The sequence below is a fragment of the Myodes glareolus genome, chromosome 9 (genome assembly GCF_982192425.1).
Source record: "Myodes glareolus chromosome 9, mMyoGla1.1, whole genome shotgun sequence".
Classification (NCBI taxonomy): Eukaryota; Metazoa; Chordata; class Mammalia; order Rodentia; family Cricetidae; genus Myodes; species Myodes glareolus.
In genome coordinates, this window is record NC_142034.1 from 54,638,254 (window position 1) to 54,652,841 (window position 14,588).

At 48.9% G+C, this 14,588-nt stretch overlaps 1 protein-coding gene across 1 annotated transcript; it reads left to right on the forward strand.

Annotated features, from left to right (window-relative positions):
• Nucleotides 1-1,876: 1,876 nt before the first annotated feature.
• Nucleotides 1,877-8,115, forward strand: Atp1b2 (ATPase Na+/K+ transporting subunit beta 2). Its single transcript, XM_048448388.3, has 7 exons — nt 1,877-2,579; nt 4,320-4,448; nt 4,759-4,863; nt 4,959-5,164; nt 5,380-5,436; nt 6,258-6,356; nt 6,451-8,115. The coding sequence occupies exons 1-7, from the start codon at nt 2,468-2,470 to the stop codon at nt 6,613-6,615; spliced, it is 873 nt and encodes a 290-aa protein (XP_048304345.1). The 5' UTR covers nt 1,877-2,467; the 3' UTR covers nt 6,616-8,115.
• The last annotated feature ends 6,473 nt before the right edge of the window (nt 8,116-14,588 follow it).

Below are 14,588 nucleotides of genomic sequence, written 5' to 3' on the forward strand. Positions count from 1 at the left end.
TGTTCACAACATAGTTGCATAGACAAAGCACACAAGTAAGTTCATAATCCATTTGCTCAGTAGAAAAATTCAGGTGCCAGCCTGGATTCCTCTCTTTGCCTTATCCCCATCGCTGACTCTTCCTCACGCTCATTCTCCTCTCTTCTCATTCTCTCGTTTCCATCTTCTGCCTTGATGTCCTGTTCATACTTACATAGGGCTGGCCTTGCTTCTCATGGCCTTAATACACACACACACACACACACACACACACACACACGGATGTGAGGGTTTTATATATATATATATATATTAGACTATTTTATTTATTCTTTGAGAAGCTTTTACATATATACAATGAATTTTGATAATATCGACTCACACCTTTCTCTTCTAGCTCCCCCAGGATAACCCCCCACATACCCACTGGCTTTGTTTTTGAGACAAGGTTTCTCTGTGTAGCCCAGGTTGGCCTCAAACATTATCCTTATGCCTTTGGTTTGAATTACCAGGATGGATTACCATAGTTGCCCCCCCCCCTTTTTCCTGAGTTAGGGTCTGGTTGTGTTGTCCTGACTGACCTTGAACCCTTGGCCTCCATCCTACTCCAGTTTCCCAGATATTGTCACCACGCCTGGTTTGTTGAATGAACTATGTCATTCTACAGCTTAGAACACTAGCGTTACTTCCATGACACTTGTACTACACTTCAAATTACAGTCCACCAGTCATGGCTGCCTGCCATTCCAGCACTCAGAAGGCAGAGGAAGGAAGGTCCTATGTTCAGCCTGGGGCTGGAAATGATGGTGCTCCATTTGCAAACCCAGTATCAGGAGTCAAAGCAGGAGGATCAAGGAGTTCAAATTCATCTTGCCTTCTTCAGACCAGTATTCCAGACCAGCCTGGGAAAACAAAACAAAAACCAGTACTACCACCACCAGCGGCATAGTGGCTTTTTTCTTTTTTTGCCTTTTTTGTTTGTTTGTTTGGTTTTTCGAGACAGGGTTTCTCTGTGTAGTTCTGTAGTCCTGGATCTCATTTTGTAGACCAGGCTGGCCTCACAGAGATCAGTTTGCCTCCACTCATGCTGGGATTAAAGGCATTCTGCCAACACCAGTGCAGCATATTTTTATAAATCCAGAATTTGGGAGGCAGAGGATCCCCTTAAGGCCAGCCTGGGATTGAGAACCAACCCCTACAAGTTATCCTCTGACCCCCACAAGTGGGCTGTGTTCCTGACACCAAAAGAAGTGGAGATAATGACTTTAAGTAGGAGCTCCAACTTCAGTGGCTTGTTTGGCCCTCGCATAGTAGGGGCTCTGTAATGATTTCCCCAATAGCAGGTGCTGAGAGGACCTCCTTAGCTGTAGAGCTAAGGCGCAGGGTACGTAGGGTGGACCTGAGAAGAAGGGCATCCTGTGGTGGCTTCTATCCCTCCCTGTGTGTTCTAGTTTCTTGGCTCTTTCTTGGTGTCTGGCGCTTTTCTTTATTCCTCTCACATTCTGTCCTCTGTTCCGGAGGTTTTCGAAGTAACTCTATCTTAGTCTCCTTTCAAATTCCCTGCCCCGTGCCCCCACTTTTGAGTACGCATCAGGCTGTCTTTCGGTTTGAGCCTCTCTGGGGGTAATTTTTTCCTCCATTTCATCCACACGCACCTTCTGTCCTCTTGTCCCACCTTGTTTCAGTACAGTACCTGGGGTCTTGGTTAAGGAAGAACCCTTTAGGACTAAAGGACGCTGCAGGGGGCGGGTCCAAACCTCTAAATTTACATATGTATGAGGTCTCCCGGGCGAGCATCGAAGAGGCGGGGTTCCTGGGGAGTGGGTGGGAAGGGGGCGGACACCCTCAGAGTCACAGAATATAAAGACCGTGCGCAGGGACCGCGCTCCCCGCACTGCTGAGGAGCGGAGCCTCCGCCTCGGGGCTCCCCTGTTTTTGCCTGTCCTCCCCCCCCCTCAACTGCCCGTCCCCGCCCCAGTTCCCACTGGCTGGGCCAACAGTGGTGTGGCTCTCGCCGTTTGTCGGAGGAGCTTTAATCGGCCACCTGCCGCGTTCCACAGCCTCTTTGCATCTCGGATTTCGGGGCGGCTCCCTCCCCCATCTTTTCCTGCTTCTTTGCACCCCGCTTTTTCTGCGTTTCGCCAGGTTTTTGTAGCCGTCTGGTTTTTGCACCCCTTTTTGCTTTGCTTCTAGGCGGTGTGTGGGGTGAAGCTGCCTTGGCATTCCTTCCCCTGGTTCTTTCCCTATTTTGACAGCCCCCCTTTCTATCGCAGTAGGGGGGGGCCTAGCCTCGGCGCACCTCTGCTACGCTGCCACAGACCACAGCGAGTGGCTGTGCACCCCGGAATTTGCAGCAGCTGCATATCTGAGTGGAGTCTCTCTCGCCTCGCTCCCCGCGCATTTGGGTGCGTGGAGGGCTTCAGCGCGCGACGCCCCCGCTTCTCCGCAGCCCCCCGCAGCGCACCGGGACTCGCCCCGTGCCGCCAAGATGGTCATCCAGAAAGAGAAGAAGAGCTGCGGGCAGGTGGTTGAGGAGTGGAAGGAGTTCGTGTGGAACCCGCGGACGCACCAGTTCATGGGGCGCACCGGGACCAGCTGGGGTACGCGGGGCTGGCGCGGGAAAGGTGGTGGCTGACTGCCCGGCGACGCCTTTGGGGCACAGGGTCCCGCAGGCGTCACCCCAGCTCCCCTGCCGGGTCCCTGGCGTCCAGCCCCCACTGCTGGGCTTTGGACCGGGAGGGGCTCGAATCAGCGGTCTAATCTCTCTGGCTGGCCGCTGCGGAGGCGGAGAAAGTAGGTCACTGCCGCCTGCCCGCCCCCCGCGGAGCCCCCTCGGGCGGGGGGTCGCGGATTCTGCGCGCGTGTCCGTGCTGCGGCGCTCCCGCTCCGATTCAGGCCCTGCCGGCTGCACACGGTCTTCACCCCCCTCCCCGAAGAGTGCCCTAACTCCCTCTGGCTTTCACTAGCTAGCCAACCTCGTCTATTTTTAGCTCTCACCCACCCCCTTGGACCCTGGGAACATTCATGAGGGGGCGGATCTGGCAGGGGGGTCTTGGGGGGGGCGTTCTTAACAGCGGAAGTTGTTTGTCTGTATTCCACCATTGGCATTTGGAGCCTTCTGTGGCTGCTTTGTGGGTAGGGGGCTGCCAGGGGGGATGACACTTTTTCAGGCTAGATGTTTTCAGATGTCAGAGGCTAGAGAGAAATGGTCACTGTGCTGAGATGGATACATCCTCAGACTGGGTGTTTCCATGGAATGATGCCTGGGGGGAATTGTCTGTCCTTACCTTAGGGGTGTGCAAGGACTCTTATGTCGCCAGGGTCTGCTGATGGGCACAGGTGAGGGGAGGACCAAGCAGAGTTAAAGCACAGGGATTCTGTGTGACATAATTTACAGTATAGGCACATTGATTGGACACAATTTCATCAGACCACCCAGCTAGGACTTAGGGAACCTTGAAAGGAGATCGATGCAGCCCTTGTCCTCAAGGAACCAGAGACCCTCTGGGATGTGAGGGATCAATGAATGAACGCTTGGGGCCACCAAGACACTGTGTCTTCTTGGGTGGAAAGACTGATAGATAGCTCAGGGTGGTTGGAACAGAACAGCATGTCCTCCTCAGACGAGGCCTAGGAGAGGAGTCACCAGATAAGATGTCCAGGGAAGGCTTCTAGGGATGTCTGTCATCTCCTTGACTCCAGCCAGGCTCCTGTGTGACTGCTGATGTGTGGCTATGACTATGACTTAGAGTCTGTAGCTGGGCCCGTGTTAGCTCCCTCATTTCAGGAGCTGCTTCCAAAGTTTGGCTTTCACAGTGTGTGTGTGTGTGTGTGTGTGTGTGTGTGTGTGAGAGAGAGAGAGAGAGAGAGAGAGAGAGAGAGAGAGAGAGATCTTGCCCTTTGAGTCCTAGGAGCCTAGGCTCTGAGGTGGTAAGAAGTGGGCTGCCATTCCGTGTGCTAGCAGCACAGCTCTAAGCTTGAATTCCCGTGCAGCAGGGGCAGTCGTGTCTTTTCAGGACCATACACAGGTTGAGAAATTGGGAATGTAATTAGAGGCAGAGTGACAGTGATCTATTCTTGGAATTGTCACAACTACAGCTTACGTCTCTTGTGGCAAAAGGTTGGACTTCACTGTGCCCCAGGAGGAGGCTGGGAGTCAGGGCTGGAGCTAGGCTCTGCCTGGTTCCATCTTGTTTCCTTTCGCTCCCAGGGGAAGGCCCTGAGATATCCTGTCGCTCCCAGTGCACAGCTTGAGAGGGAAGAAGCATGAGTGGGGTGGTGGGCTAGGTGAGGTTGTAGAGGAGGTGTGGAACCTGCTCACTCTAGTTCCTCCATCCTAGCCTTCATCCTCCTCTTCTACCTCGTCTTCTATGGCTTCCTCACGGCCATGTTCACCCTTACCATGTGGGCCATGCTGCAGACTGTCTCTGACCATACTCCCAAGTACCAGGATCGACTGGCCACACCAGGTGAGTGAAGAGGTTCCCTTATTTGTTACCAGCTGCTCTTAAAATGCTGTGTCTTCAAGCCCTCACGAGGCGCTGGCTCTTTCCAGGAGTTTGATGGGAAGTTCTTGAACTTGGCCTTCCTTCCCATGTCCTGCTGCTGGGAGTTACATGATCTGGAGAAGTGGCCAATGCCACGGGAGATTGCTCTCCCGGGAAGGCAACCTCAGATCTTTGCCCCATCTCTTATCCTGGTGTACTTCACATCTGTTTTCTTTCCTCGATGTGTTTCTCCTCATCTATGACCCCCAACTTTTCCTCACGTTGACTCTAGGCTTGATGATTCGCCCCAAGACCGAGAACCTGGATGTCATTGTCAACATCAGTGACACTGACAGTTGGGATCAGCATGTTCAGAAGCTCAACAAGTTCTTAGAGCGTGAGTGGGGCTAGCCCAGGACCTTGAGGAGGAACTGGGGATCCTAAGAGTGGAACATCCGGTCTCTGACTCTCTCTCTCCCTCCCACCTCCTAGCTTACAATGACTCCATCCAAGCTCAAAAGAATGATGTCTGCCGCCCTGGTCGGTATTATGAGCAACCAGATAATGGGGTTCTCAACTATCCAAAACGGGCCTGTCAATTCAACCGGACACAGCTGGGCAATTGCTCTGGCATCGGGGACCCTACCCACTATGGTTACAGCACTGGGCAGCCCTGTGTCTTCATCAAAATGAACCGGGTACCCATGACTTTGGTGCCTAGGGAGAATGGAGGAGGGAGCTGGGGACGCCATCTGTTAACTAACATGTCCTTTCATTGGGGTTAATGGGCATTAAAGAGATATTTGGTTGTTTGTACCGAGTGAGAGGCGGGGTCAGTGAAACCTAAGTTCGGGAGCTGGAAGGCTGGACACCAAGATGTGGCGTCTAACCCCGCCCTCTTTCTTTTCTCCAGGTCATCAACTTTTATGCCGGGGCAAATCAGAGCATGAACGTCAGCTGTGTTGGGAAGGTGAGCGCGCGCCCCCTCGCTCCCTGCCTGCCTGTTTGTACTGAACGGTGTCTGAGTGCTTCAGCCATATCTCCCTGTCTGTTTTGCTTTCAGAGGCCCCAACACTATAGGGACAAGGGGGTAAGAGTGGGCTCCTGTGCAGCTGGTGTTTTAAGGAGCTCTTAGCCTTGCTGCTTCTCTCTAGGATACAGAAACCTGCTTTCCTAAAGACAGCCCCACCCCCTCCTCCACCAAAGCCCTGGCCTCTGGCTCCGTCCTTATCTGCCTTCTCTTTTGTCTCAGTTGTCTGGGTTTCTTCCACTCTCCCTTCCATCTCAGTCCCCTTCAGACGTCTGGTAGCTGCTGATCAGTTAGTGCCCTGCGCTACAACTGCGCTACAACTGCGTTGTTCTTGGAACCTTTACCTAGCTCTGTCCTCTCTAGAAATTTGCTGCCCCCCCCATTCACCCTCATCCTTCTTTCTACCGACTCTTTACTGTTTATCTGTTCTTTCTTGGCTCTGCTCCAGAGACCGATTCCCAAGGATGGGGTAAGAACTTGGGGTTGATAGTGGAGTAAAAGGCCTCCCACTGTGTAGCAAGTACCCTTAGGTTATCTAGTCTGATGGGACACAGGGCGCCCCTTTATGGGGACATGCAGATAAGAACATGCATGCATGAACACACAACACACACACACACACAGAGCAGATGCACAGCTCAAGGAAAACAAATTAGAAGGAATAATTTGGGGTGAAGGAGATGCAAGGGAAGTCTCGTGAGCTCTTCCAGGTGCTGCTGTTTCTAACATCCTCTCTCCTCAACCTTCCTGCACCCCCACAGAGAGATGAAGATGCTGAGAATCTTGGCCACTTTGTCATGTTCCCTGCCAATGGCAACATCGACCTCATGTACTTTCCCTACTATGGCAAAAAGTTCCACGTAAGTTCCACGGAAGGTCCTTGATGGCGGCTCCCGGAGGGCAAAATGGGGATCTTGGGAAAGAGACTTAAGTCTTTGTCTTCTTCTGGCCTAGGTGAACTATACACAGCCCTTAGTGGCGGTGAAGTTCCTGAACGTGACCCCCAACGTGGAGGTGAATGTGGAATGCCGCATTAACGCTGCCAATATCGCCACAGAGGATGAGCGAGACAAGTTTGCTGGCCGCGTGGCCTTCAAACTTCGAATCAACAAAACCTGAGGCTCCCTCTCCCCCCACTCTTCCCTGTGGATGCTTCTGGAATGTCCTTGACCCTGCCTGATCCCTCCCTCACCCACCCCAAAGGTATTTTTTATAACAGAGCTATGACTTGTCTGAACCTCACATCCCTTTCCTCAACTTCTCCACCTAGCCTGACGGCCACACAATTTCCACCATCCTCCAACCTTAGCTTAGCCAGAGACAGATAGATAGGCTGTCAAGATGGCCACAGAGGAGTTAGGAATTTCCTAGTCAGGAGCCGGAGCTGTTGCTCCCTGATAGAGGACATGCCTAGCATGCACCAGTTCTCGGCACAGCTGGAGTCTTTCTGGTTTGAGTGTTTAGGAGTAAGCCCTTACTGCTCTTGCTTCAATTGCTACCCCCTTCGGGAGAGCTGTAGAAAATGGCCGTGAACCCATCCACCTATATACCCGCCCCACCCCATGTTTGGTCCTTTGCTCTTCCTGTTCTCTTATCTCTTCACACTTCTGTCACTGGAGCCAGTATCTTGGTGGCTTTGACTTCTGGCTTCTCCAGCAGGTCTGCCCTCTCCTCTCCCTATCCCTGGCCCCTCTGAAAAGCAGCCATTTGTAACTGAGTACAGGTTGGTTCTGTGCTCTTTTCCTTCCTTCCTGTTACATCCTGCTTCTCCCCCAATTATGAGTCTATGTTGTGGGAAAGGAGGACTAGAAGTGAAGTCTTTAATTCTTCTAGAAAATTCTCTAGTAGGCCTAGACTTTAACTTCTTCTTGGTCTCTCCTGTCATCCAAACAGCTCCTACACAGCTGGTTTGACCTGCGCTGAATATCCACTTTGTTTTTAACTGTTGACTCCCTTCCCCCACCGGCCTTCCCAGAATATCTTTCAAGTTCTACTTCCCAGGGAGCTCTGGGGGAGGGGCCGCTATTTTGGCTCTATCCCCAGTGGCCACCTTGGAAACGTCAGCTAGCTGGGGGGACTCCCTGAGCCCAAATCTGCCCACCCCCATGGTCTCTCTGGCTTCTTCTTGCAAGTTACTAACTGGTCACTAACTTCTTCCCTTTCTGCATGCCAGCCCGATTCAGATGCCCCCTCTGGCTCAGCTCTGAATTTCTTGGCTCCATCTCTTTCAGACTCTTTTGCCTTTAAAAAACAAACAAACAAACAACCCCTGTAATGTCCCTAGAAGTCCCTAGAATGTTAAATAAGAGTCCTGCTCCGAGTTTTCTTCAGGAGAGGCGATTTCCTCTGGTTTCTCTGCTTGTCCTTATCTGTCCTAACCCCCCACTTCTTCGCTAACACTGTGGCCCCCACATCCCACACTCAGATGGATCCTTCCCTTCTTCCTCCCACTGGATCTGATCTTCCCTTGAGAGCCCGGGCTTTCCCCCTCCTTTGTCTTTCCAGTGGTCTCCCTCCCCCTGCAGTTATTTAAAGCCTGTGTCAGATCCTACTGTAAAAAGGACAAAGTACAATAAACTGAGAGTGATTATATATATATAAATATATATCATACACAGAGCCCCGTGTGCTTGTCCTTCACTGCGGATTCGGAACAATCCTGAGAAATGACTGGGGAGGATGGATTTAGGTGCTACTGGGGCTACCCAAGCCTAGAGTGTGGACTCCCATTTTGACCTCTGAAAGAGGCCAAGGTCAATTCCCTTCTTTTACTGTCATTAAGTTAACACGGGGTTGAGATTTTAAAACGTCTCTGTGGATTTAGGCACCATATGAATGTACTCTGAGTAGGGCAGAGCCCTCGGCTCCAGTTTAGCAGACACATGAGAAGCACACGAGAAAGTGTCATACAAGACAGACTGGTGATGACAATTCAGGGCAGTCCATTGTCAGGGGCTCGAGGTGGGGGTCTCTTAGAGGACACAGCACCTGAGCTGGGGTGTCAGTTTAGGAGACAAGAACATTCATAAATGGCCTGAGACAGAAGCTAGGATCTGTAGGATTCTAGTTTTTTTTCTCTTATATTTGAAATTTAGGGCAATTTTCCTGCATTAGCCTTCCAAGTGCTGGTGTGCATTATCATATTGAGCTAGGATTCCAGTTTTGTATAAAAATACACAGAAACGGGGGCTGGAGAGATGGCTCAGAGGTTAAGAAAACCGACTGCTGTTCCAGAGGTCCTGAGTTCAATTCCCAGCCACCACATGGTGACTCACACCCATCTATAATGAGATCTAGTGCCCAGAATACTATATACTATATATAAATAAATAAATAAATAAAAATACACAGAAACACGCAACAACAACAAAAAGAGATGAGTGGATATATACCTTTGTTGTGCCATATGGGGAGGAAATGTATTGATAGCTAATGATTTTCTCTTAGGACCTGGATTTTAGCATTCATGATGCGCAGGCACACGTGCAAGTTATTTTTCTTGGCAAATACTAAGCCCAATTTAATGTCAAAACAGGCCGGCCTCGAACTCCCGATCCTCTCATCCATACTTCCTGAATTCTGGGAAGTGTGTGCCAGTTTCTAACATTAATTTTTATTTAAAAAAATTTAAAGTACGTATTTGCATGTGTGTCTGAGTGTAGGTCTGTGCACATGGGTGCAATACCTGAGGAGGCCAGAGACTTTGGATTCCTTGTAGTTGTGAGCCACCTGACATGGGTGCTGGTACCCCAGAACAGGTCCTTTGTAAAACCAGTATACACTCCTAACCATTGAGTCATCTTTCCAGATCTGGCCTAACTTTAATTTTTAGAGTATGCTTTCTGATATTTGACAAGAGTAAAAAGAGTTCCCTATCCCCTGGCCTTTTATGTGTTTTGTTTTGTTTTGTTTTGTTTTGAAGACAGGGTTTCTCTGTAGCCTTTTAGAGCCTGTTCTGGAACTAACTCACTCTGTCAACCAGGCTGGCATCAAACTCACAGAGATCCATGTGCCTTTGCCTCCCAAGTGCTGGGATTAAAGGTGTGCACCACTACCCACAGCCTGGCAAACCTAAAACCTTTTACATGATAATTTGCTATGCTATAGAGCTCTGTGCTTAATGCTCACTCTTTGTTTTAAAGTGTTATTGGCTATGCCTGGATACATAACCTGCCTATAAATCTGTGATAGTTTTGGTTGGAAGTGCAGCTCGATGGTAACGAACATATTTAGCATATGTGAAGTCCTGGAGTTCAACTCCAATGCCTCTCAAAAGCAGAAGTCCTGGAAAGCAGCTCATCCAGAGAGTGCTTGTCTCGCATGCATGAGGCCTCCTAGGGTTAATCTCCACCATATAAAACTAGTGGCACTCATGAGCACAACTTTAATCCCAGCCCTCAGGAGGCGGAAGCAGGCCGATCTCTGAGTTTGAGGCCAGCCTGGTCTACAGAGCGAGTTCCAGTACAGACAGGCTACACAGGGAAACCCTGTCTTGAAAAAGACAAAACCAAAACACAAAACTAAACAAAAAACCTGGTAGTACTCAAAGAGGTGGAGGCTCATCGTTCTCTTACATGGGAACTTGCAGTCAGCCTGAGCTGTAGACTCTCCCCAAAGAAGTAAAAGCCTCCCACTCCCCTCTGAAATAAGGATGCTTGTGGCGCAGGGTAGCCTCCAGCTTGCTTTCATCTTCCTGCATTAGCCTCCCAGGCACTGGGATGACAGTATTGGGCCTTTTTTTGGGAGAGATTCAATCTCAAATTCAGTCTCACTCTCTCTAAGATTTATTCTTATTTTATACATATGAATGTTCTGCATGTACATTTGTGCACCACATTTGTGCCTGGTGCCCAAGGTGGCCAACAGCGGGCATCGGATTGCCTGGAACTGGAATTACAGATGGTTAAGAGCCTCCATGTGGTGCTAGGAATTGAATCCCAGTTCTCTGGAAGAACAGCCAGGGATCTTAATGACTGTGTCATCTCTCTGGCCCCTTTTTGGTCTTCTCCAATGCATTAAAACCAAAGTTAGTGGACAGTCCTCTCTATAGCTTTCATTCCAACTGAAAATGGTCCTAACGCTTACCTGTTCATTATTGGTCTATTGGTCCAGAGTGCTTGTGTAGTCTATGCAAGGCCTTAAAAAAAATCAGTTGGGGGGCTGGAGAGATGGCTCAGTGGTTAAGAGCATTGCCTGCTCTTCCAAAGGTCCTGAGTTCAATTCCCAGCAACCACATGGTGGCTCACAACCATCTGTAATGAGGTCTGGTGCCCTCTTCTGGCCTGCAGACATACAGACAGAATGTTGTATACATAATAATAAAATAAATAAAAATTAAAAAAAAAATCAGTTGGGTGGTGGTCTTGCATGTCTTTAATCCCAGCACTCGGGAGGCAGACAGGCGGATCCCTGTGAGTTTGAGGCCAGCTTGATCTATAAGAGCTAGTTTCAGGACAGTTAGGACTGTTCACAGAGAAACCCTGTCTTGGAAAAAAAAAAAATCAACTCATTGACATCCCATTACCAGTCTATTATTGCTTTAGTTAAAAGATATTTTTTAATCAAATACATTTCAGCACCTGTTGATATGATCACATAATTTTTTATTTTATTTTGTTACTATTATGAATTATGTTGACAGATTCTCTACTACTAAACCAAGTTTGGCTCTGGACTAAACTGGTTAGAGCATAGTATTTCTCAAATCCAGCAAAGTATTCTGATGATATTTGATGATACCCAGGGCTTTGCACAACGTTGTGTCCCTACTGAGCTACAGCTGCAACCTTTTAATGTTTCCAGGTAGACATTATAAAGTTCTTGCTTTGGATTTATCTCTTCAATCAAATGTCAATAATTTGTGGCTTTAATTTTAGGATGAGTAGTAGATTCTTCTCTTTTTAAAAACTTAGTTATTTTGTTTTATTTGTATGTGTGTATGTGTGTGTCTGAGTGTGTGTATGTGTACCATGTGTGTACAGATACCTTTGGAGAAGGAAGAGGTTGAATCCCCTGGAGATACGTATTTGTGAGCCTCCTGATAAGGGTGCTGGGAATAGAACCCTGGTCCCCTGGAAGAGCAGTATGTGCTTTCAACCACGGAGTCACTTCTCCAACCCTTAGATTCCTTTACTTTTTCTTTCTTACACAATGAAAGCACTTAGGTGATGTGGGATTTTCCTCTATATGCTGTGAATACCATTGGTTAATAAAGAAACTGTCTTGGGCCTGCACAGGGAATAGAGATAGGTGGGGAAAACTAAACTGAATGCTGGGAGAAAGAAAGAGGAGTTAGAGAGAAGCCATGTAGTCCTGCCAGAGATAGATGCCGGAACTTTACCCAGTAAGCCACAGCCACGTGGCGATACACAGATTAATAGAAATGGGTTAAATTAAGATGTAAGAGTTAGCCAATAAGAAGCTAGAGCTAATGGGCCAAGCAGTGATTTAGTTAATACAGTTTCTGTGTGGTTATTTCGGGTCTAAGCAGCTGGGTGAACAAACGAACAGCCTCCTCCAACACTTAGGACCCTGTATTTTCCTGAATACTTGGAACTCACTATGTAGATCAGCCTAGCCTGGAACTCACAGAGACCTGTCTGCCTCAGCCTCCTAAGTGCTGGGATTAAAGGTGTTCATCATCAATTCCAACTTTTGATTGACCCTATGTTTCTTTTTTGTTCGTTTGTTTATTTATTTATTCAAGACAAGGTTTTCTGTGTAGCCCTGGCTACTCTGGAACTTTCATTGTACACCAGACTGGCCTCAAATTCAGAGATCCAATATGCTTCTTAAATTTCTAAACACACACACACACACACACACACACACACACACACACACACACACACATTCTGGGAGGGGTGACATTTGTTTATAATCTCAGTACTCTGGAGGTAGAGGCAGGAGGATCAGGAGTTCAAGGTCATTCTGTATTACATAGCAAGCAAGCTGGAAGCTATCATCTCAAAAACTAACAAAACAAAACAGCCAAAACAACAACAACAAAAAATTCTTAAACCAAGCAAATCAGGCCAGGATGGTATAATTCATGTTCAGCATGTCTAAGTCCCAGGTCCAGTACCTCACCAACTCTCCAAAAACAAAAACTAAAGAATATATTGATCTAAAATGTTGTAAAGTAGAATTACAAGATTGAATTTTAGGCCTCAGGGGAATAAGGCCTGGGATATTTACCTCTGGGCAGAGGTCACATCTGCCACAGGATCTCTGAATATCAACCACTAGGTGGATGCAATCAAAGAAAATGGCCAGTGAGTGGAACCAGAGAGGTTAGTAACTCAAGCGAGGTTACCCAGCTCACAAAAGAGCTGGCCCAAATCCCCAAACCCCAGTATTTTCCGTCCTGATACCAGCTCTTAAAGAAGGGATTAGAGGTCCCCAAATGGATTTTCTTTCTGAAGACTTGGAATCATAGAACAGAACTAAGAACAAAAGCAGGGCAGTGTGGACGGTGAGGGGGGGTTAGACGACGCTGGTCTGGCTGATGGCGAAAGCCCAATGCCTGCGCTTGGAAAGGTAAGTAAAGAGATCAACGGTGAGGCCAGCCTGGGCTACTTAGTCAGCAGGATACTGTTTGAAGATAAAACATAAAGGAGTGGGGTGGTAGTGCTGCAGTTTTTCCGGCTAGTGCACCTGCTGAGTGGAGAGTGTGCCTTCACTGCCACCTCCCCCACAGAAACCGTGACTGTAGCACTAACGTCATTTGGCAAGCATGCCTCCTTTTTTCTTTTTTTGAGATAAGGGGCTCAAATTTGTGACCCTTGAACATAGTTCTTTGGATTTAGTTAGAGCTCAGTTAAGCTGTGGAACAAAGTGAGGGAAAATGGGGAGTCGGGTGGGGAGAAGCCCTTTTCTTTGTGGTCCTCTACATAAGAGGGACTTGGTTTGCTGAGCAGCTGGGGCCAATGGTCACATGATGGAGAAGCAGTAACTAGTATGTGAGTTTTGGGAGCTGGGTGGGGGCAGAGGTAAGTAGATCTTTGAGTTCAAGACCAGTCTGCTGTCTCAAAAAACCAAAACAACAAATAAACCGAAAGCCAAACCAACCCCCAAATCAAAAGAGTTTTGGATTTAATTGGTGTCAGACATACATACAAAATTAAGTGAAAATGTGGACCCTAGTTTACTGAGAACATTTGGTACCCACTAATAAAAAAAAAAAAAAGGTGCTCTTGAGGTAGGAGGCTAGTCCCTTCCAAGCTGTAGGGGACCCTTGGGCAGGCACAGGACTCCCACTGTGGGACTTCAAACCTGGCTCCAGGCAGAGGACAGTGGCCCCAGAGCCCCTCTCTCCTCAGTACCCCCTTTCTCCATTACCAAGAGACAAGGCCAAGCCACGTGCTCACCGACTGGCTCTCCCTACTGGCATTGGCTCAGGCAACAGCAGGCTATGGGGAGAGCTTGGCCAAACCCCCCTCCCTGGGAAGAACAGGGTGGGTAAGAGGGTGTTGGGCTCCCCAACTCTGACTCTCTTCCCTACCCCAAGAAGCCCTTTCAAAGGATTTCCTGGCAAAGAGCAAAGCTTCAATTCATTCAATTGCCTGGCCCAAGGCCCAGGATGTGGGGATGCTGGGAAAGCCCCAAACCTCACCTTAACTGCCCCCAGTTTCCTGGGACCCCAGCTGGCAGGCGTCCCACTGGTCTCTTCATCCAGGGACAGCTACCCCCTTCCCTATGGAACCCAGGCACCCCAATTCTTTCCTGTGGAGCAGATGGCCACTCCAGAGGCTCAGGCTTGCTAAATCAGACATTTAAATCCAGTAATCCTCAGTGAGAGGCCGCCCAGAGGACAGCAGCAGCCTAACCCTGGAATGGGGTGGGTGAGGATTGTGTGCCAGCCCTGGCAGGAGGGAGGAGGGACAGTTGGTTCCCAAGTTATGAATGGAGTCACCCTTCTCCCTTATTGTCATGCAGCCCACAGACTGACCCAGTCCCTAGCTTTGTTCCTCTTCTGGAACCCCAGAACTCTATCACTGTCTGGACTCAGGTGGCTGCCTCCCAAACTTATCCCTGTAACCTGGGGGCCCAGGTCGCCTAGGCTGGTATCAACCCCTCAAAAGACAAACAAG

Bases quoted from the DNA above. Each gene is read 5' to 3' on its own strand.
- Atp1b2 (XM_048448388.3), top strand. From the start codon at position 2,468: ATGGTCATCCAGAAAGAGAAGAAGAGCTGCGGGCAGGTGGTTGAGGAG. The intron at 2,580-4,319 runs GTACGCGGGGCT...CCTCCATCCTAG, and splicing joins GCGCACCGGGACCAGCTGGG to CCTTCATCCTCCTCTTCTAC. The intron at 4,449-4,758 runs GTGAGTGAAGAG...CGTTGACTCTAG, and splicing joins GGATCGACTGGCCACACCAG to GCTTGATGATTCGCCCCAAG.